Raw genomic sequence first — 27,346 nt, 5'->3', positions numbered from 1 at the left:
AAACTAAGCCGAATCCACACTATTTTTATTCGATCATACACATTGGCTCTGATTGTCGAGCAGCAAGGCGTACTTAAAAAAATATCTATTTCAGCACCGAAGTTATCGCTCTCTTAACCAAAGAGAGTCTTACAAATAACTAGGAAATTTTACTGAACTAATGAATTTAAGGGGGAAAACAAAACAAAAAAAAAAAATAAAACGTTCATCGTCGAGACACAACCGGTAAATCGCTCACGTAAGAGAAAATTTCGAAAAGGAAAAAGAAATAATAATGACGAAAGAAGGACAAAGGAGAACAGATGAAAAGAGTCTGTTCTTTTTCTAAGGTTACTACATTGAGCAAATGTAAGGTATTATTAGACTGGGTAGGAAACATATAAACGACAGATAGAAGTATAAGAAGCGAGAAATGAAAAAAAAATATACATGTATATATATAATAATATTTTATTTCTGTATCGCTACACATTCTGTATAAGATATAGTTACAAACTATTATTATACAAGCTAAAAGATCCTGAAATGCATTATTTTTAGGTAATGAGCGCGAAAAAGGGAAGAAATGAATGAAAAGAGAAAAAAAAAAAAAAAACTAAAAAACAAAAAACAAAGAAAGACAGAAAACGTTATAACAGAATATTAGGATAGATAGAAAAGCAGTGATACATCTGTTACAAGACACAATCACCATTAGTTTGTATAATAACTAAACACGCGATCTATAGGGGCATTTTTATAATTATATTCAAATTGCCTTCCATCTAATTATTGTATTATTGATTATATATATATGTGAAATTTTAAACGATTTGAAAAAAATAATTCTTTATTAAATTTGCGAATATTCTAATTAACGCGTTCACGTCGATATGCATATACGAATATAAATCAATTATTGGGGTCTCGTGTGGTCGAAAAAATGAGAAAATATAAAACAAAAAATCATAAATAAACGAAGCTTATAAAAATTAAATTCGATTAATTTCCGTATATATACATATACATACTTGTAATTCTTCATTTATAATAGTAATAATTGCTCATTGCTTTTTTTTTTCACTTTGTACCACTTTTCAAACATTCGTAATTTCGTTCGCAACAAGATTTTCAATGTTTCGTGTTTGTGTGTCACGAAGAAATGGTAAAATAAAGATAGTTGAAACAAAACTATGTAAGAATGATCATACGCATATTGTAAATAGTAAAAACTAATATATCATATAAAATATTGAATAGTAGGGTTAAGGCGCACTCAAAATGAGAAAGCAAGAGACAGTGAATGTGACATTTTTTAAGTACACACACGCATATGCATACAATAATGAACGAAGAAGTGAGGTAGATATTAAATGCTCGAATGAGTGCGGTGGATTCAAAGTTGGCCTCTCTGGTGGACCAGTTTGCTATACATAAATTAATTATTCTAAGCTGGAACTCTTCGCTGTATCTTTATTTTTTATTTCATTTTTTTCCTTTTCTTCTCGGTTTTCTTGTGTTTTATTTTTTTTTTTCTTCCTTTCTTCCCCCCCTTTTTTTATTGTCCTCCTCTTTCATAGATAGGTAGATGGATAGTTTGGTAGATAGATAGGTAGATTTATCATATTATTATTGTTATTATTATTATCATATTCACCTCGTTTAATAACCGTTTTCAAAGCATTTCCAATTGAATTTTCACTTCAGAGATTTCTCGTTGCATATTATATATATGGATACACACACACACACACATCCACGCACACACATACACACACATACACACATACACACACGTTCGTAACAGGCATACATATAATGTATGAATTTACAAGAAAAAAAAGAAAAAAAGAAAACGACGTAAGGAGATATTCAATTATGAAAATGGAGACATTGGACGGCGACGACGGTTTTAATGATAAATTGTTATAGACACAGTGTATTCTAAAGGGTTCGCAAAAGCCATCGATCTCAGTGTTGTGCTAATCATAACGCATATATAAAAATGATTACCGAGGTTTACGAGCATCTCACTCTTGTTATCATCTCCACATTTAAGTTGAATCCCCATATTTGTACAATTTATGTGACTTTTATTTACTTTAAATTGACCCCCACCCTGCCCCTGCGGTTATTACTATTATTAATTAATAATTATTAGTTATTATTATACTTGTATGAGAAATTACTAGAGTTTGATGGTTTTCTGTAGTCAGCGTTTTATAATCATTATCATTAGTATTATTATTATTATCATTATTAAAGAACGGAACTCAAACATACGTATACATACGTAAATTGTATTTGTTTATATAACAATTACATACCACGTGTATATGTATGTTTCAAAACATATGTATATGTATATACATGCATAAATGAATAAATAAATCCTATTCAAGAATGAATGAACTTGATAACGACCGAATTTGATGAACTCAAAGCGTTTGCGTATGTGTGCGTATGTATGTATATACATACTGTGTCTAGTTATACACAATATATGTATATGCATACACACAGATATATACACACATGGACACACATGTATACATATATACACATGATAGACGAGAATGATTTTATGCATTAAGATTTTTTTAATACGAAAAACAAACGAACAAATGAAAAAAAAATATATAAAAATACACATCCTCAAAATGAAAGTCCACGAAAGAAGAAAAAATTAATTTAAAAAAATGCAGCGTACGATTGAAATATTTAAATTAAAAAAAGAAAAACAAGAAACGGAAGTAACAAAAAAAAAAAAACCCATTGTTGTACACAGTGATACAATTATAATATAAGTATATGAAAATAAAATCTATTAGAAAATATAATACTGGTGTTGTTTAATAATATATATATATATATATGTGTGTGTGTGTGTATACATGTGTATATATATATATATATACACATACATAAATATATATATATATATATATATATATATATATATATATATATATATATATATATATATTTATGTATGTGTATCATTTTTATTCTTCTTATTCTACTTATCGTCACGATCCAATGTTTTTTTTATGGCTGGTATCCTCTCTGCACTGTTCTTGGCATTGCCGCTAGCTCCAATGTAAATAATTTAGTTAAAACTCACCGTTAAGAGATATTACAGAAACGAATTTAGTGCGATAGCACACGTTTTATTTTCGAGATAGATGCATGTCACGTTTATTACAGGAAATTCTACTAATCGTCCACCCAGAAAGAAAACCAAGAAAACTGCAACTGCTACCGCACCTTCAGCTCCTTCTGCTACGACGGTAAGATTACCAATATATCGGAGCTGACATGATATAATAAAGGATTCGCTTTACACGTTGAAATTTTTATCTGTATTGAAAGATTGGATTCAGTAGAGATAAAGGGAAGAATTTTTCACGATTTTACACTTTTTATCATACTGTTATTGTTTGACAAAACGGGACACACTTCAAATAAGATAAATAACAAACCTGGGATGTTTATATTGTGCATATTTCGAAATTTATTGAACGATTGAAAAAACACAACGTTGTGTTATTAGTTTGTGGGGATTAATGTTTTTAAACGCCCCTAAATTAGCATATTTTCGTAGTTTTGAGTGTGAAACCTTATGCTTCGAAATCCTGAAACAATTTTTAGTGATCACAGTCAGACTGGTGATCGGTTATTTCTGTTTGGTTTTTACAATTTTGATACTCGACAGTGAGACAGTAAATTGAAAACTTGATTTGAGGTCAATTTGTTAGATTGTTAAAGATATTTTTATAGTCGAGAATTTAATAATGAGGATTAACAATATGTAGGCATCGAGTTTGAACAGTACCGGCGGGCTGCTCGTCAATAGTCAACCGCCATCAAACACGACCTTACCAACTTCTAAACCTGCCGTAACGCAACCCAACAGTATACCTACTGAACAAGGTAGGTTCAACGGTACTAACAATTTGATACATACCTTAACTGTAACATTTATTCTTATTACTCTGAGACTTCGTTTAGAATTCTTTCGACTTTCAACTCTGGAAAATTCAGATACAGTTGTATTTTTGGGTTTTCTAAAAAAGTTTGTAAACTCTGGGCCTCTCAAAAAAGTCGAAACAACAATAATCATATTTAATTTCTCAAAGTTGTACACTTCATAGCAATTATTTCAAGATCATAGTACATATAACACAGTAACAGAATCTTTGAATTGATATTAAATATTAAGAATTACTGCGGTTTTAATTTCAAATATTGTGCCATCTTATGTACTGTGATTTTATATTAATTGACACTCCTCACTATAAAGTATATAACTCTAAGAAGCAATAAACTATTGATATTTAATATCAATTCTGACGCTTCGACATGTCTGTTACATTTTTTTTGGCTGGAGTAGAAATGTAAAAAGATTATCAAATAGAAGAGCCACAGCATACACTATGCTTCGGTTTGCTATATTCTTGTTCGTTCTAACTTTTCTGTATTTAAAAATCTCATGGTAATAAGTTTTACGCAACTTTGCAAACTCAATACTATGGCCTTTCTGGTTTCTGACGTTTCTGCATCGCCTTTCCTACATGTTTTTTCGATTCAACAAGAATTCGTTATTACTCATCTTCAAGATCAGCAAACTAGCAGAATGAATTACATAAATATGTCAATTGAGTATCATAAAACATAAAAATATTAGACTCAATCGAGTCAAATATCCTAACGTCTCCAAATGATATATCGACTTACAAATGATGTGGAATTCGAACTCGAATCGATGTAACTAGACAATGAGAATTGAATCTGATTTCACCTATGATTCCATCAGGAAGCACTGCAGCTCAGCCAATAGCAGTGGTTCCGGTAACGGCTAATCAAGGAATACCTGTAGCTAGTCACGCCTCAATGCCGCCACAGCCACCGCGCCCAATCTCACTGGCTACCGCTGCCCCGACAAAGAAGCCCACACCTCCTTCGACCGCTTCGAACCCTCCGACGCCATCTGTGTCCGTACCCACGCCACCTCCTAGTGTAACACCGACAAATACAAGCACCATTGTGACCTCACCTGTCGTCGCTCAGGCACAGGCACAGCCGACTCAGCCCTCAACGCCGGTCAGTTCCTATCCGAACACAACATCCTCTGTGACTACCGATGGGACAGGGCTAAATCAACAGACGGATCTTCTCCAGCCTTTTAATACACTAGGTACCTAAACAGTAACGAGGTTGTGACGCTCTAGTTATATTCCCTTTTTTTTTTTTCATATTCCAATACAATGAGAGAATTTATTTTATTGATCGGGAATGACGCCTTATTGTTTCTTAAGTGTCAGCATAAAAAACATACCACTCTTTAAACAGTTGATATCTTGTCAGATTCTATGATCAAAAGTTCCTTCTCACACTTGTTGAGATATTAGCTGTTTTTTAGTTGAAGCTGTTTAGATCTGACAGATTTAAGTCGCTGTATTGAATCGGTGATCTTAATTTTCATAATTTGGAATCAGTGATCTTGAATACCTTGATATGGTAAGTTCACAGACTATAAATGGCCCGAACTAGAAAAACGGTTTTTCCCGTGATCGTTGTACAAACTTATGATCATAGTATTAGACAAGGTAGCCGCTGATGAGGTTTGGTGCGTTTATTGTGCATCGATTACGTGTGATAAAAGTGTACAAGTATGAAAAACAGAAAAACACTGTAATGTTTTTACGCAGCATCCGTGCCCACAACGCAGACGGCCTTGGAACAGACGCTATCGAACATGATTCAGCCACCATCGACAACGGTCAACAATACACTGAGTTTATTGCCAGATATGAAAAATCCTGTGAACATGATGCCATCGAGTATGGCATCTAATCTCAATCTGAGCAATATAAACATGGCTAATCTGAACATGAACCTGCAACAGAGTCTCGCATCTCATCTATCGCATCCTTCTATTCATAACGCGCTGGACAATATGATAAACACTACATCGTCCATGACGAGTATACCAAACACACACAATATTACCATGCCCCAGCAACACTCGAACGGCTTTGCCAATATCAAACGGGAGAGTTCACCTCCTAACATGTTGAACAATAACGGCGTCTCCGGAATGAACATGGGAATGGGTATAGGCAACATGGCGATGGGGTCGATTTTCGACCCTCTGCCCATGGTCAACATGCCCGTGCATATTCCTCAATTACCGATCAAGATGGAAGAGAAGCCCTTGGCTATGTCGCAACCGCAATTGCCTCAAAAAACTATGGATGGTGAGTTTGAGTTGAAACGAGCTTGTTGTTATCTGTGCTTGTGGCGATATTTCATCTTACACAATGTTCTGTGACTGTCGTTGAATTGGCATGCTTGCTTCGATTTTGAGAAAAAAAAAAGAATATGAAAATGAAACACAGGGTTGGCACGCACAGGGAAAACTTGAAAAACTGGGAAAAATTAGGGAGTTTTTTATTACAGTCCACTCAAAGAACTATTGCGCCGGAAATATGATGTAACGAACGTTCGAAAGTGTCACTAAAGTTAATCGAGGTGAATTTAGTAGAAATAATATTCTCCTACCAGAAAAAAATTTTTTCAAAACCATAAATTTCACTTTCAGTAGCACTATCATTAGTGACCTTGATGAGATCACATTATCACACTATCGGATCATTCTTACAATGGGAATTCGTCGCATCATTTGAACGATATAAATGTACTAGACCTGATTTTGTTCGTAAATGAATTCTCCACAAACAAACTCATATTTTTTATTTGGTTTTTCAGTTGATAAAAAACAACATTATCAGTAAGTGATGAAGTGTAATCAAATGCCTTGATAAAAAAAAAACCTTCATTTTCATCCAAAATCTAATTATATAGAATTGAAGAAAATTTATTTACGCAAAAAATGGGCCCTAATTTATTAAAATCGGTCACACGATGCAAATTATTTGTTGTATAAATTGAAAAAATTTTAATTATATATTGGGACATTAAAAGTAATGTAATTTTTTTGAAAATGTGTTATTACCAAGCGGTTTATCTCTTGAAAAGTCATATTCCTGTCTAGAATACCTGTTAAAAGTCAGAGAATTGTTATATTCCAAAAAGCGTACCATCCCTGATTAACGAAAGAACAAACACTTGCATAGAATGAAGACGCCTACTAACTGCTTTACTAATAATTCACATCGATACTGGCGCTCTAGCGGGAGCTCTGTTTGCAGAGATGACTGCTATGGGAATGCAACCGATAAGTAACCACTCAGGCTCGCAGCATATTACCGAAAAGAAGATGACTCCACCCGACTCCAAGAATCCAGCTACAACTTTCGCTTCAACGTTTAAGAATAAGGTGTGACCGATGTTTTTTTTTAGATAAATCGTTGCGGTTGGTCTCTTTTCATACTTACTTTTCATTACTAATAATCACCTTTCAGACTGTGGAACCAAACGTCAAGAACCCATCATCCTGGTCTTCGTTGGCGCAAGCATCAAGTCCCCAATCGGCAGCTGGAACTAGTATGAAAAGCACTGCAAGGGATACTTTCCAAGCCTTCAAGAGACAAGCCAAGGAGAAACAAGACAGGGTTAGTACATTGATTAGTATATAGATGCGGATTTTTATTTGCGAAGAGAAGTGAACACCCCAATTTCAATACTTGCACGAAATGCCCGACTTGCAGCAAAGAGCGTTACTCGAGCAACAAGAAGTGCGTCGCCAGCAGCAGAAGGAGCACGCAGAGCGAGAAAGATTGAGGCAGGAAAATGAGCGACGGAGGGAACGAGAGGAAGAAGACAATCTCGATAAGGTCAGGAAAACTGTCGTCGACCCACAGACTACCCTGGTAGCTACAACGAGGGCGGAAGAAGTCAAGGCTGCCGTCGACACCGACAGCAGTAGTCCAGGGCACTCTTCTGGTCAAGACAAGGCAGCCGCTGAAAGAGAAAGACAGAGGTTGCGCGAGCAGGAACGACGTAGAAGAGAAGCGGTGAGCATATTTTTTCGAACCTTTGATTCAACTGATAGCCGTGATGGCTGGAAGTCAAGGAATTATTTTTAATTAGTTGGAGAATTTTGTAGTGATATGGATCAAGAAAGATTCAAGTTTCTCGTATGGAGAAGCAGAATGTTAAAAAAATTTTTTGTCAGACATGCTTGGTTTGAACAACCATTGAGTAGTTCGCAAACGTGTTTTTAAATATCGCTTGATTTGCAGATCCATTTATTAAATATACCCCGATCACACTGCTATTGGTTTGAATTTCAGTCTGAGACAAAATTATAATTCGGTCATAGAAGGTATAGGAATATTTTCCACTCGCTCTTACTTCTAGTCGTTACCATGAAAACACCTTTAGGCATATCGTAAAGTTGTTTGGTTGGTTTCGCATGTTTGCAATCCTGATTTGTTTCTTCTTACAGATGGCTGGTCAAATAGACATGAATATGCAGAGTGACTTAATGGCTGCATTCGAAGAATCCTTATAATGTTGCAATGTGCTGCTCGTGACAATGTTGTTTAGGCCGGGCAGGACTTTGGCGCGGTGTTTCGTTTTATACACACATATATATATATATTTATATATATATATATACTCTTTCGCACCTCTGTTTTGTGCTGTTCCTGTTTCCTTCTGGCACCGAGGGGTCGTACAAGAAAAAATGGTGTTAATATATAATGTAATTAATTATCCTACAAGGATAATAAAAGACAGAGAGAAGGAAAGAAGATAGAGAAGGAGAGAGAGACAAATAGTGCACTTATATTGTGTGTTACTTTATGTGTTGGTGCAGTTGGGACATTCCAACAAAAGTTATATTTAAAATAATTGTCTCTTGGAAGATATGGGTATTTTTTTTTTTTTTTTTTTTTTCTCTCTGAAAACTTTCCTTCCTGGTAGAGAGAAGGAAACAATGAGTGTGACGAGGTGACTGTGTAATCAATACGGACACTAAAAGTGTGACCACCATGTAATTAGATAAAATATACTTACGACATACTTGGATAAAATGACTCTATACTGACTTATATATTATTATTGTGTTAAATTTTCTGGTTTCATAAGTTTGTACTTTATGTAAATTTTGAAGATAAAAAAACGGAAGGGAAAACAAAACAAAGAGTATCGCGAAGAAATAGATGATGAAATTTAATGTGCTGTTAATGCTGCCGCTATTACTATTACTGCTACTACTACTACTAAACTACTACTACTACTACTACTACTACTACTACTACTATTATTACTGCTACTTCTACTCCTACTACTGCTACTGCTACTATCACTATTACTACTACTGCTACACTACCACTACTACTACTACCGCCACTACTACTACTACCACCACTACTACTACCACCACTACTACTACTGCTACTGTTACTGCTACTGCTACTACTACTACTACTACTACTACTACTATTACTACTACCATTACTACGACTACGACTACCACTAGCACTACCACTACTACTACCATCGATACCATGAAGAAAGAGCATTATTTCGTGTGTAAAAGTCTTGATAGCGCGATGACGTTGTGTACATTTAGTTAAGTTTTATATTTTTCCACATTCAGTCATGAATAATCAATGGTAGGATTACGTAGGTAAATTTCTCTGCCTATTATATATATATACACACACACACATAATTATATATATATATATAATTACACACACATATATATGTATATATATACAGATACATATATATATATATATATATATATATATATATATATATATATATATATATATATATATATATATGTACACATATGTGTGTATATGTGTATAATATCTATAATTATTAGCCATTTAATAATGATTTTCATCGCAGATTTATTTCTCAATTTGTGAACGCTCCTTGTAATCCACAAAATAAGTAGGCTTGTTAAGTCAGTAACAATTATTCAATAACATAATTATACGCTAAAATATGAAGCAGTAAACTTTGTGAATTTGATAATTGTAAACGATGTTATCGTGGAGATAAATATCCTCTTTTTCAATGTTCCAACAAACATTAAAAAAAAAAATAATAAAAAAAACGTTTGACGAGAAATTTCATTAAGTCACTTTCAACAGTGTTGTCAATTATTATAAAAATAATGATTAAAAATAAAGAAAAAAAATCATTTACGCGTAACAAAAAACTAAACAATAATAATAATAATAGAAATAATAATAATAATAATACAAATACAATCGTTGATCTCTCGTCCTACGATATGTATATTGTTTTGCCAGTAAAAAAATATCCAGTAAACTGGTGTGAACTGCAAAAAAAAAAAAAGAAAAAACACTTGGGTAATACTGCTGCGTCGTATGAATTATCAGTAATAATAATAACAATGATGATAAGGTTAAAATAATAACATAAGCTTGATGAGAAATTGTTACTCAAATATTATTATAGTAACAATCGAAAACAAAAGCAAATGAAAAACAAATGAATAGATAATCTCAAGATAGATGCTACTAACCGTTGTCTAACTTTCGATGAAAAACTGAAAAAATGAGACAAAAAGCAAAAAATATATGCACATATATATTACACTGCGATTTACAAGTTGCACGTAGGGTAGATCCCTGACGAGATTCAAAGAAAAGGAAAATGGGAAAATCGCAAAAAAAGAAGAAAAAAAAAAATGGTCAATTGACAAAAACACGATAAAAACTTTTTAAAAAGTACAAAAAAAAATTATGTTTGTAGACGAGTCATAGTTACTTGGTTTTTGGGCAAATTTCAGATGTTTATTTTTGAAGACGCAATTACATACTACTTGAGGGATTAATTTTAATTGAAGTTTTTGAAATTATTGAATAACAAATTTCTTATTCTTTATAGTGGCTTAGCGGTACAGACATTATTTGCCTCGTACACCCGTGCATAAAGATATAATTACCAATGGCAAAGTGCCCTTTCTTCTGCCTCTAAATATATAATTATTATTAATAAATTATTCAACTTGTGTATAATCAAAATATTTTTATTTTTTTTTTTCTCGTTGACTTTTTGCGAACTTGTTAAATCTACATCGCCTTTCTTGATATTTGAACAGCAGTACACTAAAATGTATTTATACTCACAAGCATAATTTACTCGTAGTACATTACGTGCAGCAAGGTATCATGGCACAAGGGAATTTATATTCATCGTTGAGTTGCCTTCACGTTGGAGTAATAAAACAAATTTGATCATGATAATACTTTTTTCTCTTTTCTTTCTTTTTTTCTTACGATTTAATTTAATTCACCTCTGAACTACTTCGTGACACCGATCACAGAAGTAATATAATAGATGGAACGCAACGTCTATAAATGCAGGCATAATATTTGAAAGAGAATAAATAAAGGAAAGGAAAAATATTTAAATAAGTGAAGCGAGACAAACGCAAGATATTATGATAGTACATTATTATGCACGCACACGCACGCGCGGGCACACACACACACACACATACACACGCACACAACAGACATACGATGTCGTAGAGATTGTTACTACGAGGAAGTAAAAGTTTAGTATCTAGACTTAGAACGATCAATGTTTTTAATATGTTACAAAAAATGAAATACACAAAAAATAGTAATGTTACGTTAACGAAACGAATTATAAATACTAATATCCCTTTACATACTGTCACAACACAAAGAGGGAGAGAGAAAGAGCGCGAGCAGCTCATTCAAGTTTGAAAATTATCGAATGATAATTAGGATCCTGCGATTGCAAAGTTTATTTTGTATTATGGGTATATAGGTATGGTGTACCTGTTTTTCTTTATATCAATTAGCATTTGCTTCTTTTCTTCTCTTCTCCCGTTGTCACTGTTTCTTATTTTCCTTAAAATTCTGTTAAGCTACAGGTAAGATTCTTTTTTTTTTTTATATATGTTTTCCCGTCAATACTTGATCAACGATGATTATAAATGCGAAATTGCATATGAACGAAAAACTAAAAGACAAAAAAATAATAATAAGAATAATAATAAGTAATAGAGAAGGCGATAGAAAATAATTATTTCATCGTGACGATTAAGGGATGTTGCTTATCATCCTCCTTTTCATTACAATATTTTCGTACGTCAAGTTATTATTTTAACACTTGGCTCAGATAGATGGAGAAGAAAAAAAGGTGAAAAAAATAGCGACATAATGAAAACGGAACAAAAAAGAAATCACGAAATTAGAAAGAATGTAAGAAATGTAGATTTAAATTTAGGTGTACAAATTTGTCACGTAATTAAGTAATAATACTCTGTGCGTGTTTGTGAGTATGCGTGCGTTTGTGTCTGCGCGTACAAGATTACGACTAATGTGCTAGATGTAAACAAGTCTGCTGTTGCATTGAGAATTGAATTGAGACATAACCATTTAGTTACGAAATTAATTCTGAAACAGATTTGTGAAAGAAGAAAAAATGTTACATTATATAATATACATATATATGTGAGTGTGTGTGTATATTATATATTTATATGTATACATACACACAAATACAGACATATACTTACTATTTTATCGCAAATCGCGATTATGTAATGATGATGTAACCGATGTACAGTAAGTCAAAAAGTGATTTTACACTTGCGATAATCACAGTTTCACGTATATACGAATAATGTTGATCGGGTTCCAAGTTTCTAAACTTGCGACATGAAATATACGCTTTTTGATAATCAATTGCGAATGAAAATTTATACCTACTTCGCACACACAACTTGGACGTGGAATATTATAAATCTGTTAATATAATTATTTACAATAGTATTTATATCAATAATAATGCCTTGATTATTCGTTATTGGAGTAGGATAGAAAAAAGCAACTATTTATAATCTTACCTCAAGTTCTTATTTTATTTTATCTTATTCTTTTATGACATACAAATTGAGCATGGGAAAATTCTATGATCCAGCAATGCCTCTCTCTGCATAAACATTAAAAGTACGGTGGCGTTAAGAAATGAATTACACTTTGAACTAAGATTTTACCTCTTATTTCTCAATTTTTTTCCATCAATCCCATCTATTTTTTTCAGGCAATTGTGTATACATACCTATGGATAAGAACTTGCATGTTTTACTTTGTGAGAATTTTGAATGGCATGTTAGGTTTTTCGTATAAGGAATAATAGTAGTAATAAAAATATCAACTATTAATACTATATTTACGATTTTTAATAGATTATTATGGTTTATTGGATAAAAAGAGAAAAAAAGAAAAAATCGAGATCCAATCGTTAAGCCCTAACTACGCGTAAATCAAATGAGATTAGCACGACGATTGCTTATTAGGGGCTTGGTATTATGACTTGTATGTATAATACGTGGATTTGTAATTGTAAATACAAGAATAAAAATAACAATAATAATAATTAAATAACAATTAATCATTGGTAGCAATTAGAGGAAATGAGAAACGTGTAAAAAATAGTAATAATATACCTCTATGTGATAAGGATATATTTATATATGTATACGTATACATATTGTATGTGTATGTGTATATACGTATATATAATAATAAAACGTAAATAAGGAGGCCAATATTGTAGACAGATTATGTGACCTACTAGATCTCAACGTAAGTTAGTATAGCAATTATATGAACGTAATTCGTAATAAGTAATCACCGGAATCACATACATAGCTCTATCAAAACTAATTTTTATATAAGGCTCTATGCTCGCGCACATCATCACCAATGGCACAGAAAGAAAAACGAAAAAGTAAAAGAAACACACGTAAAAAAAAAAAAAAAAAAAATGTTGAAGAAAGAAACAAAGCATAACAAAAATATTGGCTAACTTATACCGAAATCCATAGATCATATTATATAATATAAAGATGGTTGTACATAAATAACAAAAACAATAGTTATAGTAATAGCAATGAAATTTAACAAATAACATTAAAAAAATTAAATAATAGTAATAAAGATAATGAATGGCTAATGAATAAAGAAATGCTCAATGTTGTTCGAGTAAAAGAATAAACTCAGTCACGTTCATTACTTTTCCTTCACGTACAATAATCTTTACCAATTGATTTTCGCCCATTGTTCTTTCATGTTAATATTGAGTAATTATGTTTTTGTTTTTTTCTTTCATATCATTTTTATTGAATATTTGTTTCGGTCTAAAGGCCTTAAGGTTTACAAAATCGTTCTTGATTTATAAATTGTAAAGTGAAATAAAACAAGCAAGCGCAGTTTTTCGAGTCAAAAAGAGGCGAAGCTTTGAAATATCATTCACACCAAACAAACAAATTTCATTTAGCTAAGAGTTTCTCCTTTTACTTAACAACATGATTATAATGGTACGATAGCGGTGTTTATAATAATCATAAATAATCATAAATAATCATAATAATATTCATAGTAATAGTAATAAATAACAGTAATAATATTAACAGCTGGTAACCATGAATTGTTTATTACGTAATGACTGCGTTCTAACAAGAAAAGGTGCATGTGAATATATACATACACACATACTAAATATATACACAAATTTAGTATAAATATACATAATAGCATTATATTCTCTTAAGTTATTACCTAACGTTCATACAGATCCACCACTTTTTAGTTTTCAACAATTTTATGAACATATACATATACGTATATACATACACATACTTGCATACAGGAGAATAAATATGCATGAAATCATTACGGTGATTATATATGTATAATAGCAAGAAAATTATCCAAGATTAAAAAGTGTTTGCCGAAAGGAAAAAAAATTAAAATTAAATATATACCGAATCATTTCCTATCGAATGTTTCTTCGATGATAAGAATGGAAAATGAAGGAAGGTAAACGATGATATAAATAAATTAAAAAAGTAAAACTGAATAAAAAGAAAGGGAAATGAAAAAAAAAAGGAATATGATTATCCCCATATACAGCTATATTATTCATATACTGTTATCACGGTAATACAATTACATAAATATACAAATATATTATTATATCATCATCGTTAAGAAATTAATGCTAATTACTTAAGATTAAATTGATAAGTAATCGAATTCAAATCCGTGGGCTTTAATAACTTGTATGAGACCCCGCCTTTTTCAGATCAAACTTTGTTTACTTACGTATTATACCCTTTGCGGGATGGGTTCTGAGACGGCAAGCTATAGTCAGAGTAAACCTAACCTATACACTAGCTTATAGCGCCTGTTTCAGGATCCACGCCGCTACCTGTACGTGACACATACTCTACTGCATTCAAAAATTTTTATTGAAAAATTCTATGACTTCAAATTTCGATTTCTTATGAATTTTTAAGGACAAGATAAGTTGCAGGTTAGGTGTTGAATCAAAAAATTTATTTGGTAGTTTATATGCAGAGTGAATTGTTAACGACCGCATGATCAATCTGCTGAAATTTCATACATTGAAGGCAGCGTGGGACAAATGAAATGTCGCAGTTTTCAATCAAAAATGTATTATATCAAATTTTTCAGGATAAATCAAATTAATCCAGAAATTATCGACGAATTGACGGGCAATTTTTATTTTCCGTAACACTTCCAGGATTTAATGATACGTAAAGAGCAGTAGACACCCTGTACATAATCTGCGTTCTAGTGGTTCCACCGTGCCTGGGTCACGTCTTGCGTACCGAATTTGTGCTCAATTTGACCCAAGAACAGACTGGGGTGGATATCCACCCCAGGCAAACATGAAATTACGATACTGAGTTACTGAATGCGACATTATTGACTCATGATGTGCACCCACGGCATGGTGACGACTCGAGTTCGCTCACTGCCAAGTGACGCTGGTGCTATGAACCTTAGACCGTACTAAATTACTAATCTAAGACCCAGTGAACATTTTGGCCACGTGGTGTGACACAGCAAATTCTCCATTTCATTATACTCTCTAAACATAGTTTATAATGATTCGAAAGTCCGGTTTCCTTGCGGCGTGGCCTTTGGCTTGGGGGCGTGGCTGAAAGGGATAAAAAAAAAATAATGAACTCATGTTAAATGACCAAGCCTGATCTTGGGTTTTTTGAGCAGTTATCGATATCTTATTTATAAAATTAATAATACCAGACTCCTCTTTGGTTAGGATAAAAAAGGGCGCGAACATGTACCCGACTCAGGGAGCAAATTGTTTTTATCAAATAACTCGTTTATTTTCAATTTTATAGTAAAAATGGTCACAACTAAACTGGCAGGAAATTTAATTCTCTACAACTTTGATCGAGCCAATTTTCGGTCTACCGTTGATATTTTCCGAAAAACCGAATTGATCGTGATGTTACAGAGAAGAACTAACAGGTATGCCTTCGAGAACATTCTTCATTTACTACATTTACATTTACATAAAGATGAAATACCGATGAAATGTCATTGTCTCTGACTTGATTACAGAAACAGACTACGGTTAGCAATGATCCGAATAAATCTGAACAGGTGCTAGAGAGACTACTGCATTCAAACTATGAAGCAGCAAGAAGGAGGTAAGAATTGATACGATTTGGAATTGCCATGATGATTATAGCATTAAATTTTTACTAATATTGGATTCTGCTCACTCGTTTGATGTATTTATTTAATAATTGTGCTTATTTGATAAGCCTTCTGTTATAGAATTCTGTAATTAATGTATTGTATGTGCATCAAAATTCGCAAGTAATATTCTCTTATACATATTTTTATTATAATGTAATAAGTTCATTGCCTCATCATTAAACCAAACGTGTTACCATCGGGTCTACCGTGTTGCGTCGATAAAGAAGTATCAGATCTTGCCCGCCGAGTGACGGTCAGCGATCCGTCGCGTTGCGTTACTCGTTCGGTAATAAAGTAAGAACCGTGCAAGGCTAGGCTCGAATTAGCTCGGCCTTAGCTCCATTCCACTTCGTTTCACCGTGCGTACGAGCTGGTACTTTGGTAGGGAGGTTGGAGTAGAATCGGTGCGAGTAGGGAAATAGAAGATTGCAGAAATTACACCCTCGTGAGTACGAAAATGGCGTTGGCTCTTGGAATGTGCGAAACGCCGGGCTGCAAAGCAGTGGCGAGCCTGCAGTGTCCGACTTGTCTGAAGATCGGAATACAAGGATCGTATTTCTGCTCTCAGGTAGGTTTCCGCTATTATTAAATACTTCTAGGTTAGGAACCGTCTCTTCGTTTTTTGTCCGCTCCTTTTTCTTACCCAGCCTTTTTTATCATTTTAAGTTTCTTCCACGTGATTCCTCGCTTTATTTTAATTCGTCAAATGCATTTGCAATGCTAATTGAATCTATTTTAACGACCGGTCAATTAATTCGTACGGTTTTTCATTACCTTATAAAACTGGCGATTATATTCATCGCGTATTTCTCGAGGTTTATCAAAAATATATGTCTGTGATTTCCCCAATAAATTTCAACTATTTTTCTACTTTATTTAAGTTTACGTATTTTATCTGATTTTCGAGATAACTACCAAACTTACGCGTAATCACTCCATCATCGAGATAGATCTAAATGAATACGAGCTTGGTATTTGTTTCTAGTTTTCTTTATACATACATTTCTTAAATCGAAGTTTTGGCACCTCGTCGCCGAATCTGCTTTTTACCATACGTGTTCACTCAAGTCCTTTCATCTTCTTTCTCTTGAATAACTTGCAATTTGCGTTTCAATCTGTAGCCATGCAATTGATGAGATTGTATTGTCGCATTCAAAGGTTTTGTATAATTTTATTTTGCGTCACGCTGAACAATAACTCCAATAACGAACAAGTCTATTCGTGCATATTGCTAGTTTTGCTGCAAACTTTGTTCATCGATGTGAACAGTATGCGTAATGTATTTCATTGCTATTGTGATAGCGGTAGAAAATTGATGAAACTGATATAACGTGTGAGGTATTTGATGATCTTACTACAAAGATTTGATAAGTGGCGGTAATTTGAACTGAATTGTGTAAGAATTCTTCCAATTAAAAATAACGTCTTAGCCTGTCTTTGTAAGTTCATTTCAACTCTACGATAAGTAATTATTATGATTTTACTATGAAATTAAAATCAATTTCCATGTACTTGATATTCTATATATTTCCATTTACTTTTTCAGGACTGTTTCAAAGGCAGTTGGAAAACTCACAAGGTGATTCATCAGCTTGCTAGTGAGTATATTATTTCATTGCCAACTGTCTATCAATAATAGACATAGAAATGTATCGATTTCCTAAAAATCTATTGACATTTCTATGCAGTGGCTAAAGCCAAATTGCTTGCCACTAATTCCAAAGCGAAGTAATACACATTTTCAGAATATGTATGTGTATATCAGCATAAAACAAGAGAAGAAAAATTTTATCCCTCATGGATGTGACAGAAAAATAAAAAGGATGAGCAAAGTTTAACGAGACAATGACCATAATCTTGATACTTCGTATTTGGGTTTCAATTGAAACTTTACTAACAGATAAGAAATAATTTTAGAGGGTGAAAACGACAGTAAATCATCGGGCGAGTACAATCCGTGGCCGTCGTATCACTTCACTGGAAAATTACGTCCGTACAGAAGAGAGTCACGTCGCGAAGTACCAGAGAGGATTGGTCGTCCGGATTACGCTACTCATCCAACTGGTGTTCCGCTCAGCGAACAAGCGGTTAGAAGTTCGGCTCAAATCAAAGTACTCGACGATGAGGAAATTGAAGGAATGCGAGTCGCTTGCAAGGTATCAAAAAATAATTCCCAAACCAGATTGTTGATATTACATTTGTTTGGCCTTTCAAGTAACTTGCCGAATGTAATTTGGCTCATGTTTTGCTCGTCAACGAACATCCAAATTTGTGTTTCCATCGAGAATTCCACTTTTCATCAAGTCTTATCAATCTAGAATCAAACTAGGCATGTTTGAATCTGATAAATAAGACTGGATTTTATCAAATACGTATGTTGAGGTTTCACTTGATAATTCGCTAATCACTGATGGGAAATTTCATCCTTTCCTGCCACCTGCAGCTGGGACGAGAAGTGCTGGACGAAGCTGCACGCGTCTGCGATGTCGGTGTTACGACTGCGGAGATAGACAGAATCGTGCACGAGGCGTGCATAGAAAGGGATTGTTACCCTTCTCCCATGAACTATTACGAGTTTCCCGCAAGCTGTTGCACGTCTGTGAACGAAGTTATCTGTCACGGTATTCCAGATAAGAGGCCACTGGAGGATGGTGACATTTGCAATGGTAAATTGGTTCGATTTCTAGCCCTGAACTTGTTCGTCAAAATTTGTCCCAAGGAGCTTCCTCCTAGTCAAACATACTGAATTGTGCATATCAAGAAAAATAATTGTTATGAGATCGTTTTACAGCAAATATTCCGAAACTTTTTTCAGATATAATTGATTCCTCCATTCTACATACCCTGTTTTGATTGTTTCAGTCGATGTCACCGTTTATCACAACGGATTTCACGGCGATTTGAACGAGACGTTCCTGGTCGGTAACGTCAAGCCGGAGATAAAAAAATTGGTCGAAGTCACTTACGAGTGCCTCAGCAAGGCGATAGATATCGTTAAGCCGGGCGAAAAGTATCGCGAGATCGGTAATGTGATTCAAAAGCACGCTCAGTCTCATGGACTCAGCGTTGTTCGTAGCTACTGCGGACATGGAATTCACCGTCTATTTCATACAGCTCCAAATGTCCCTCATTACGCCAGTGAGTATACAGAAAAACTTTATGGTCACTTCCGTCATACTTAGTGCATGTCTTTTCCATATATAGAAAACAAAGCTGTTGGCGTGATGAAACCTGGGCACTGTTTTACTATCGAACCAATGATTTCGCAAGGCAGTTGGAGGGACGAAATGTGGCCAGATAATTGGACCGTAGTTACGACCAATGGATTGTGGTCTGCGCAGTTTGAACAGACTTTGCTAGTGACAGACACGGGATGCGATATACTTACAAAACGTTTGGAGAAAAATGGACAACCTCACTTTATGGACCACATTTAGTAAACGCTGAGAATATATTCAGGGAAACAAAAGACGAAAAAAAAAGAACATATAATTTAGAGACGCATTTAAAAAACAAACGCCGAGAGTCTGTTACAGTAGGAGAATTGCATAATTATAACCGTATGTATGAAAATAGAGGGTTCGCCTGGAGAAGATGAATGTATACCGGTGTAAATAATGGGATTGATTCAATGTCTTATTATTTCGTTACCAAGGTATGAAGTAAAACATTCTTTCAAATACGGTATCATATGGGCTACTTTACTTTCAACAGATTGGCACTTGTGCTTCTCATTTTCACTAAGCATTGCACAAGACTGCAGCAAAATTTATTTTATATAACATTGCTCAATTCATAGAGATTAATTTGTCTTGAGAAACTTGTGTGACGTTTTTTTTTCTTGCAAAAAATCGTCACTCCTATACAGACGTTTTTCGTTATACGTAAATAAATCCACATGTTCATACGTGAGATTATTTAACTCGGATCTGCCTTGATGTTTTCCACTGACCTCTCTTCAATTTGTTTACTCTTTTCCGATTTTCGTCAAACCTGCTACATATTTTTCGAAATCAAGACTAACAGAAAAACAAGTTTTCAACCAACGTTACTAATATTGACGTCATAAATTTTGTGCAAAGATGAAAAAAACTTGGAAAAGTTTTTGCGAGTAACTCGATGAACTTCTTCGCTCGTGGAGATTCTTTGTACAGCATTTAGCCGCATACCAGTTGAGAAAAGATGTCTGACCATGAGACTTGATCAGCCGGATTGACAGAAAATGTCTCGTATGCGTGTATCGATAAAAACAAATTTTTTCCCTCTAGCTTCTGTATCATGTTTTCAGTAAATTTTTCATGAATTATTATTCTCCATGCTCGTTCGTTTCACTCTATTAAAGCATGAATTCGACTATTCATGATACCATAGTGTAAGTCACAACGCGTGAAACATCTTAAAAATTATCGGATGGAATTTCCGCGTTACAGAGTGCATAAGAAACGTTGCGACAATACGCGATTTTCATTTACTCGGATTAATGAAGTTTTGCTTATTGATTATTGAATTGATCGTCCACTGTTGTATCTCCCCAACAAAAATATTAAGTAAAATTTGTTTTACGTGTATGATTATTAATTTTTGTTAATAGTGTTATTTTTTGTTCGTCGTTTTACTTGAACGAATTTTAGTTCTATCGAACTATTACGATGTAAAGGGTAGAAAAAAGAAATATAGGGATTATTGAAATAATAGGTCGTTATTTCGACTTTCATTTTGTTTTGCCCCCCCCCCTTAAAAAAAACAACTAAAATTGACCATTGACCCTACAAAAACGCATCTGGAATTTTGTTGTTTCGTTTTCATTTTTACATTTTCCGTCTGAGAAAATGTATGTATAGCATACAATATGTACCGAATATTTGACAAGTATTTTTAAGCTCTTGATTATGGTAATTATAGAAAATACCACATAATTGTATTACAATTCGTAATCTGTACATACAGAATGATCTGAAAAAAAAGTCTAAAATGGAAAACGGAAGGTTTAGTGGGTAAAAAGGTGGGAAAATAACAGTATCGATGATATTGCGAAACATCGGGTCTGGTTTATTTTAAACTACTAAATTTAATATAATAAATACATTAGTGAACAAATAAATAAATAAATAATCAATTAATATTATTATAGCTCCAAATAATTCAGTACGAGGTATGAAATCCTATCGAGGATCAATCTTCCACACGGTTTGTGTGATGGTTTGTCCACTTATGATGCGCACCGTTTCTCAAATGGATTTGCCAAAAAAATTAAGAAGAACTGAAAATTTTTTCAAATGTTATTGTTCGCGAGATACGTTGGAACAATATTTTCTCTCCATCTTCCTCTTGTATACGAACTTGAAATCGCGAAATATCGTTATCCACGAATAAATTAAATTGTGTTGCCCAAAGTGCAAATTCTTTACCGTTGATAAATGTTGTGGTTTTTGTAAGAACTAAACTTTCAAAAAGTAAAAAAAATAAAAAAAAAAAAAAAAAACAATTCAATCAAGTATCGCAAGTAAAAACTCGCCGTTTCGTTTTTTATAAAAATACGTCGTTCCTTTCTCTTCGGAAAAATCCAAAGTCGACAAAACATGTGAAAAAAAACCCACAGATGTACTGTTCCTCGGTAGAAGCCATAGAAAAGTTTGAGCAAAAACTCCCTCAAGTTATTGCTCCCTGATCACTGGTTCTTTGTAGTTGCGATACGCGATCCGAATTCCGAGTCTGGATTCTGACCGTACTCCTCCTGTTCCTCCATATTCCCGATTCGCTGTTCCTCCTCCTGATTGTCATCGTACTCGTACTCTTCCCTGATCGTCGCTCCCTTGTTCGAGTCCGCTTCACCATTCCTAAAATTTCTCTGTTCATTTTCATCTTCTCCATAGTCTTCCAGGTCCGGCACCATTATCCTCAGCGGTCTCTTGCCCTCTGAGTTTTGTCGATCATCGTCATCATCGCCTTGGGTTTCATCCTCTCTCTGCCCATTCCGCTGCTGCTGCTGTTGAAGATACCTAATATCCTGATACCTGGACTCTAAATCCTCCCCAGGATCCCGGACCTCGTAACGTTCCTCCTTGTGATTCGGGGGAAGAACCGAAGAAGAAGCCTGCTGTTTCCTCAACTGGTCCAGAAGATGACTGTTCACGTTCCCAGCTGCGGCCAGAGCCGCCAATTTCTCCGCTGCCTCTCTGCTCGGCAGGGTTGTGTAGAACTGAGTCGACATACTTCCGTCGTCCTCTCCACCAACCTGCGCAAAGTACGTCGACTGGCCGCCTTGATGCTGTTGCTGCTGCCGGTGCTGTTGGGGCTGTTTGACATCTTCGTAGGCTGTGTCTATAACGCTGTTCTCCGAGTTCTCCGTCACCCTGGTCAAACCCGCGTCGCGAGAGTCGGGTTCCAGACTGTAATCAGCGGTGACTCGACCGCTGCCGTAATCCCGATCAACGAATATATTCTGGTGCTGCTGTTGAAGTTGTTGTTGTTGCTGTTGCTGTTGCTGTTGCTGTTGTTGTTGTTGCTGCTGCTGCTGTTGTTGCTGTTGCAGGAGCAGCTTGTTGGCCTGCTCGTCGTAGTTGAAGGAGTGCATCTGCGGCTCGGAGAACTGAGCCGGGAAAAGCTGATCGAGTTGCTGCTGCTGCTGGGTGGTCGAGTACTGTTCGCCAACCTGCTGGGGGAAACTGTTGAGCAGATCGTAAAGCTGGTTCGCAGAGAGCGGTGGATCGGTCGGCGCCCGATGCCCGACGTGGAGTTCGGGACTCCGCTGCTGATCGGTCGATTGCGGCGCGACTCCTTGGCCGGGAAAACCGACGTGGAGAGAACTGTGAAGGTTCGTCTGCATGGCGCCGTTCGACTGGCCGAAACCGACGAGGGCGGTGTTTGACGGCAGAGCGGCAAAAACGTCGCCGTTTTGGGCCGATCCGCCACCGGCTGTCAGTCTGGTGACGTCGAAATCCGGCGTAAGGAAAGCCGCAGGCTGGGCCGAGGTCCTGAAGTCCTGGTGCCCGATCTCGTTCGTCTCCGTCACCTCGTAGCGGTGGAAAATTGGCGAGGGACTCGTCGAGACCCTCTGCGTCTGTGGAGAGGTGCCGAAGACGTTGATCTGGGGATTTCCTGCAGGTGATATTGACGCCGCGTAGTCCTGGCTCGGGGAAGGCAGGTAATCGCCCTGCGATTGCAGGTTGTACGGCTTGTCAGCCGGGCTCAGATTCGGGGCCGGAATTGTGTGGATCGGACCCTTGTCGTCGTCCGTTTGGGCCGCGTGATGCGACGGCGGTGACATCGCCTGGTCTGGTCTGTACTCCGGACTGTATTCCGCCACCTTGTTCATCGAGTGGAACTCCTTCACTGGTCCTCGCTGAGGCAGCGATCCTTGACTCGAAAGCGGACCCATCATCGGCGGCGATTTCCAAGAAGGTGGTGCTCCGAACATTGGCGGCCTCCGCACTCTGTTGAGATTTAGATTTATTTTTTTAACTCTTCGTCTACGAAGTTTTCTGTTTTTTTTTTTTATACTTGAATAGCACTGACCGCTACTGTCAACTTTAAGCACATTTTCCGACGGTTACATATTTTATTTTTACTAATCTGACTGCGCATGCTTAAAGTTTAAACAATATACTACAAAAAGTACGTGTACCTGTTTTTTTCAGAAAGTGCATAGACACTGAGATATTTGAAACCGAATATTGCCTGGGGTTAGATTGGCTCCGTATGCATTGTTTTTTTAGGCGTCGGAAAATGACGCGTAAGACATCGTTCGGACGTCTTTTTTACGACTTCAAGTTCTGTGCTGTCTGGGTTAATTTGCGTAGGTCAACACTGAGTTTTCATGAAAAGTTCTGGAGTGCAAGCTTGAAGGTGGTATCGTTAATGTAATCAAAAGTTGAAACAGAAATTACTATTTCGCAACTTTTCAATAACTTTAAAGAACTCGAGGTTCAAAAATATTAGTATGCCTTGTTTTGTGTTGTGTTTCACTGAATTTCGAGCTATCCCAAAGTTGCAAAATAACAATTTTTCTCCAACGTCCATCGTTACATTAACGCTACGAACTTCAACCTCGTGAGTTTTTGCGGGCCAAAATGAATACCGTTGTCGTAACTTGGGGCTTAATATTACATTGATACTTTATTCGTTTTCATGGGCACTCGATTTCGCGAAAACTCGACTTTTTGAATAGAAATGGATAGACCAAAGCATCGGAGAAACATGTATACTTGGTGTGAAAACCAAAGGTACGATTATACCGGCGAAGCGTGTCCAGGAAAAGAATCGTATCTAAAAATCGAATGCCAGACCTTTGCGAGCATCGCGATTGACTTCAGCGTCGAGTTTCTGTCTAACGCGTTTCAAACTGCGAGAAAAATATTACTTGATAAAATCGCTACGACGACCTCGAATCGCCCATATATCACACTCACGGATTTGGCGGAGGGTATCTGTAACTCGTTGGCTTATAAATCGGACGATTGTAGTTCGGTTTGTATCCGGGGGGTCCGGCGTTCATGTGAACCGAATTGCCCATCGATATCCTCGGTCCCGTCGGCCACGATTTCTTGTATATCGGGGGCTGTTGATTCCGGTATTTGTACCTGGCAAGTGCCACGGACCAAAGAGACGCGCAGACACAGGCCGCAAGCAGCCAACGAACCCAATTTATCGCCTGAAATTAGAAACCAAATTTACAGTCACGCAGGTTACTCTGGAGTCCTGTGCTATTTTCATTTTTTCATCATAACCGAAAAATCTGATTCTGGCTACAAAGTGAAAATTAGTCTGGTATCTATAAATAGAGAATCCGCTGTGTATTGGTATTTTTTTTTTCTTTTCTTTTTTATCACCGTCACTCTTACTGTAATTTCTTTCAACTATTGAGGTGATTTGATATTGCTGCAAAAGTGAATTAATCTCAACACCTTATTTGACTGTAAAAAATACAGTTCATTGAGGAAAGAGATTAATTGCAGCAATAATCTGAAATTTGTTTCAGAGCGTGAATTTACAGATACGGTCGACAGTTCTTATAATCCACTTTCTCAATCGTTTCTGTCGCGCGGTGGACTCACCATTTTTGGAATCAGAATCTATCATGCGATCCTGGTCGCCGTATAGATACTATTTGTGTGTCGATCTTATATGGCCTATACCGTACCTGCTGACCATACAACTGGTTAGAAATTGGAAAGCAACGAGAACCCGATGCATCACACTAGTTTACACATCTGTGCGTTCATGTATACGATACATCGAATCGCGTGTAGAGGAACTTACTACGCGTGATTTAGAAAATCTGTCAAGTTTCTCTGTGCTCGATCTGTCGCCTTGCGTGAAAGATGTGGAAACGAGATGGATTTAGTTAATTGAAAATAGAAAAGAAATCGACGATCGTGATCAAGACTAACGTGTATTTATGTTTATATATGTATATAACCAGACGAATTTTATAATTATTTACACTTGCGTGAAAATTGTCGATCGTATACATTTCAAAGTATACGTCTCGGTTTCGTTTACATGAAAGTAAAAAATATGACGTAGGAAATAGCGAAGAACGAAATCCCAAGCAACAAAAAAAAAAAAACGTATTTCAGTCGTCATTAACAATCCGGACGTTGATTAAGCGCGTTGTAATCACTCATCGAAGAAGAAGACGAAAAAAAAGAAAAGAAAAAAAAACTGTTTGCGTTTAGGCTGTATATTTAACCAAGTGCCCTTTAATTCGCACGAAGCGTTTTTTCATCGTTTTTACATAATCATTTTCCTCTTCTGTTTCTCGGTATCTTTTCACTCCTTGTAGCCGGTAATCATTATTCATATAAATGCCCGCGACCATGGCTCTGACACACTGTCCTACTATTTTGAACCAAGCTGCGCGTATCCGACGTGCAGAGCATATACATGTACCTAAATAATATATATATATTTTTTTAATCACAACCGAATATCTGTGCGCAACACGTTTCGTTTGTTACACGCGTGAAAAAATGACGGACTACGAAGCCAGGATTTTTTTGAGCGGAGAATTTTGTGCCAATTTTCATATTAAACGAGTCTTACTAAGGAAGTCGGACCCTTTAACCGGATGTTAAAATAGATTTGACTTACCTTCATGGTTGGAGAGACGAGTCGTGGCCTTGAACTGACCTTGAATACCTAGGTCACCGAATAATTTTCCCTCTTTTGCAGGGATCGCGTTTTTACGATTCGGTGCACTGGATTGTGTTCCCGGATTTAGGGTGTTACGGGAACTCGACAACTTTTTGGGGAATAATATCGAAGTTCAACTGACGTGAATGACCGATGAGAAAGCAGTGAGCGCTCTGTCCGCAATTAGGTCATTGTCCTGCATTTATACCTCTACTTCCTTCTCTCCTTCTTCACTCGACGGTTGGTCGCATCGCGATGTCACACCGAATAACGTCGCTTCTATTACCTCCTCCTCCTTCTCGGTTATATTCATAAATTTTTTCTACACGCATAATGTTATACTCGTGCTCTTGACCACCTCGTGATGATCGATCTTTCTTGACTGTTCTCTTTTCCGTTTTAGTACGCGACAATAGTATCGACTTATGACCAGTTGAGAAGATTGGTCGGACAAAACTATAACGATTTTTTTTCACTAATTTTATTTCCTAATACTATATTCACCAAATTATTATATGTATTCGAAAGCTACGAAAACCTTTTAAGATTTACGGAAATAATAAATATACCAAAATTATAAGCAAAGGCGTGAATATTGAAATTGTTGAGAACCAAGTCACCGAAACTGATTTTCTCGTTACTTCCGTATAATCAATTTTGTACTGCCGTGTTCGTTGAGAATAATCAATGCAATGTTA

The 27,346-nt window shown here is 35.7% G+C and overlaps 3 protein-coding genes across 17 annotated transcripts in view; 2 read left to right on the top strand and 1 right to left on the bottom strand.

Moving 5' to 3' along the window:
- The window catches only part of LOC124302913 (bromodomain-containing protein 2-like), a 29,634-nt gene extending 20,365 nt beyond the window's left edge, over positions 1 to 9,269 (top strand). For 11 of the 13 annotated variants that reach the window (XM_046759486.1, XM_046759485.1, XM_046759492.1 and 8 more), the window contains 8 exons: positions 3,187 to 3,269; positions 3,795 to 3,924; positions 4,796 to 5,176; positions 5,691 to 6,239; positions 7,176 to 7,321; positions 7,407 to 7,556; positions 7,653 to 7,958; positions 8,393 to 9,269. In XM_046759486.1, coding sequence (XP_046615442.1) covers positions 3,187 to 3,269; positions 3,795 to 3,924; positions 4,796 to 5,176; positions 5,691 to 6,239; positions 7,176 to 7,321; positions 7,407 to 7,556; positions 7,653 to 7,958; positions 8,393 to 8,458 — 1,811 coding nt within the window. In that variant the 3' untranslated portion in view covers positions 8,459 to 9,269. The remainder of the gene's footprint in view (positions 1 to 3,186; positions 3,270 to 3,794; positions 3,925 to 4,795; positions 5,177 to 5,690; positions 6,240 to 7,175; positions 7,322 to 7,406; positions 7,557 to 7,652; positions 7,959 to 8,392) is intronic. The other 2 variants (XM_046759489.1, XM_046759490.1) reach the window with 2 other exon arrangements.
- A 7,551-nt stretch (positions 9,270 to 16,820) lies between these two features.
- LOC124302912 (methionine aminopeptidase 1) lies at positions 16,821 to 20,058 on the top strand. Its single transcript, XM_046759482.1, has 6 exons — positions 16,821 to 17,082; positions 18,061 to 18,112; positions 18,432 to 18,670; positions 18,958 to 19,180; positions 19,377 to 19,652; positions 19,719 to 20,058. The coding sequence occupies exons 1-6, from the start codon at positions 16,972 to 16,974 to the stop codon at positions 19,949 to 19,951; spliced, it is 1,134 nt and encodes a 377-aa protein (XP_046615438.1). The 5' UTR covers positions 16,821 to 16,971; the 3' UTR covers positions 19,952 to 20,058.
- Positions 20,059 to 21,343: 1,285 nt separating this feature from the next.
- LOC124302911 (basic-leucine zipper transcription factor A-like) lies at positions 21,344 to 26,866 on the bottom strand. Of its 3 annotated transcripts, XM_046759481.1 has the most exons (4): positions 26,607 to 26,865; positions 24,923 to 25,164; positions 23,131 to 23,947; positions 21,344 to 23,031 (listed from the first exon to the last, which is right to left on the bottom strand). In XM_046759481.1, exons 1-4 carry the CDS (start codon positions 26,610 to 26,612, stop codon positions 22,183 to 22,185), a joined length of 1,914 nt encoding a protein of 637 aa, XP_046615437.1. In that variant the 5' UTR covers positions 26,613 to 26,865; the 3' UTR covers positions 21,344 to 22,182. The 3 variants fall into 3 exon arrangements, with proteins under 3 accessions (XP_046615437.1, XP_046615435.1, XP_046615436.1); XM_046759479.1 differs by having other exon boundaries at positions 21,344 to 23,947; positions 26,607 to 26,866; XM_046759480.1 differs by lacking the exon at positions 26,607 to 26,865 and adding an exon at positions 25,568 to 25,642 and having other exon boundaries at positions 21,344 to 23,947.
- Positions 26,867 to 27,346: the final 480 nt, after the last annotated feature.

This window comes from Neodiprion virginianus, chromosome 4, assembly GCF_021901495.1.
Source record: "Neodiprion virginianus isolate iyNeoVirg1 chromosome 4, iyNeoVirg1.1, whole genome shotgun sequence".
Taxonomy (NCBI): Eukaryota; Metazoa; Arthropoda; class Insecta; order Hymenoptera; family Diprionidae; genus Neodiprion; species Neodiprion virginianus.
The sequence above is the reverse complement of the archived record's forward strand: the minus strand, read 5'-3'. Positions and strand labels throughout refer to the sequence as shown.

What these genes read in the sequence shown, in the direction of transcription:
- LOC124302911 (XM_046759479.1), bottom strand. An exon ending in AGATACCCTCCGCCAAATCC is followed by an intron (nt 23,948 to 24,922) that starts GTGAGTGTGATA and finishes AAATCTCAACAG; the next exon opens with AGTGCGGAGGCCGCCAATGT.
- LOC124302912 (XM_046759482.1), top strand. Translation starts at nt 16,972, where the DNA reads ATGGCGTTGGCTCTTGGAATGTGCGAAACGCCGGGCTGCAAAGCAGTG. An exon ending in GATCGTATTTCTGCTCTCAG is followed by an intron (nt 17,083 to 18,060) that starts GTAGGTTTCCGC and finishes TTACTTTTTCAG; the next exon opens with GACTGTTTCAAAGGCAGTTG. An exon ending in AAATGTCCCTCATTACGCCA is followed by an intron (nt 19,653 to 19,718) that starts GTGAGTATACAG and finishes TTCCATATATAG; the next exon opens with AAAACAAAGCTGTTGGCGTG.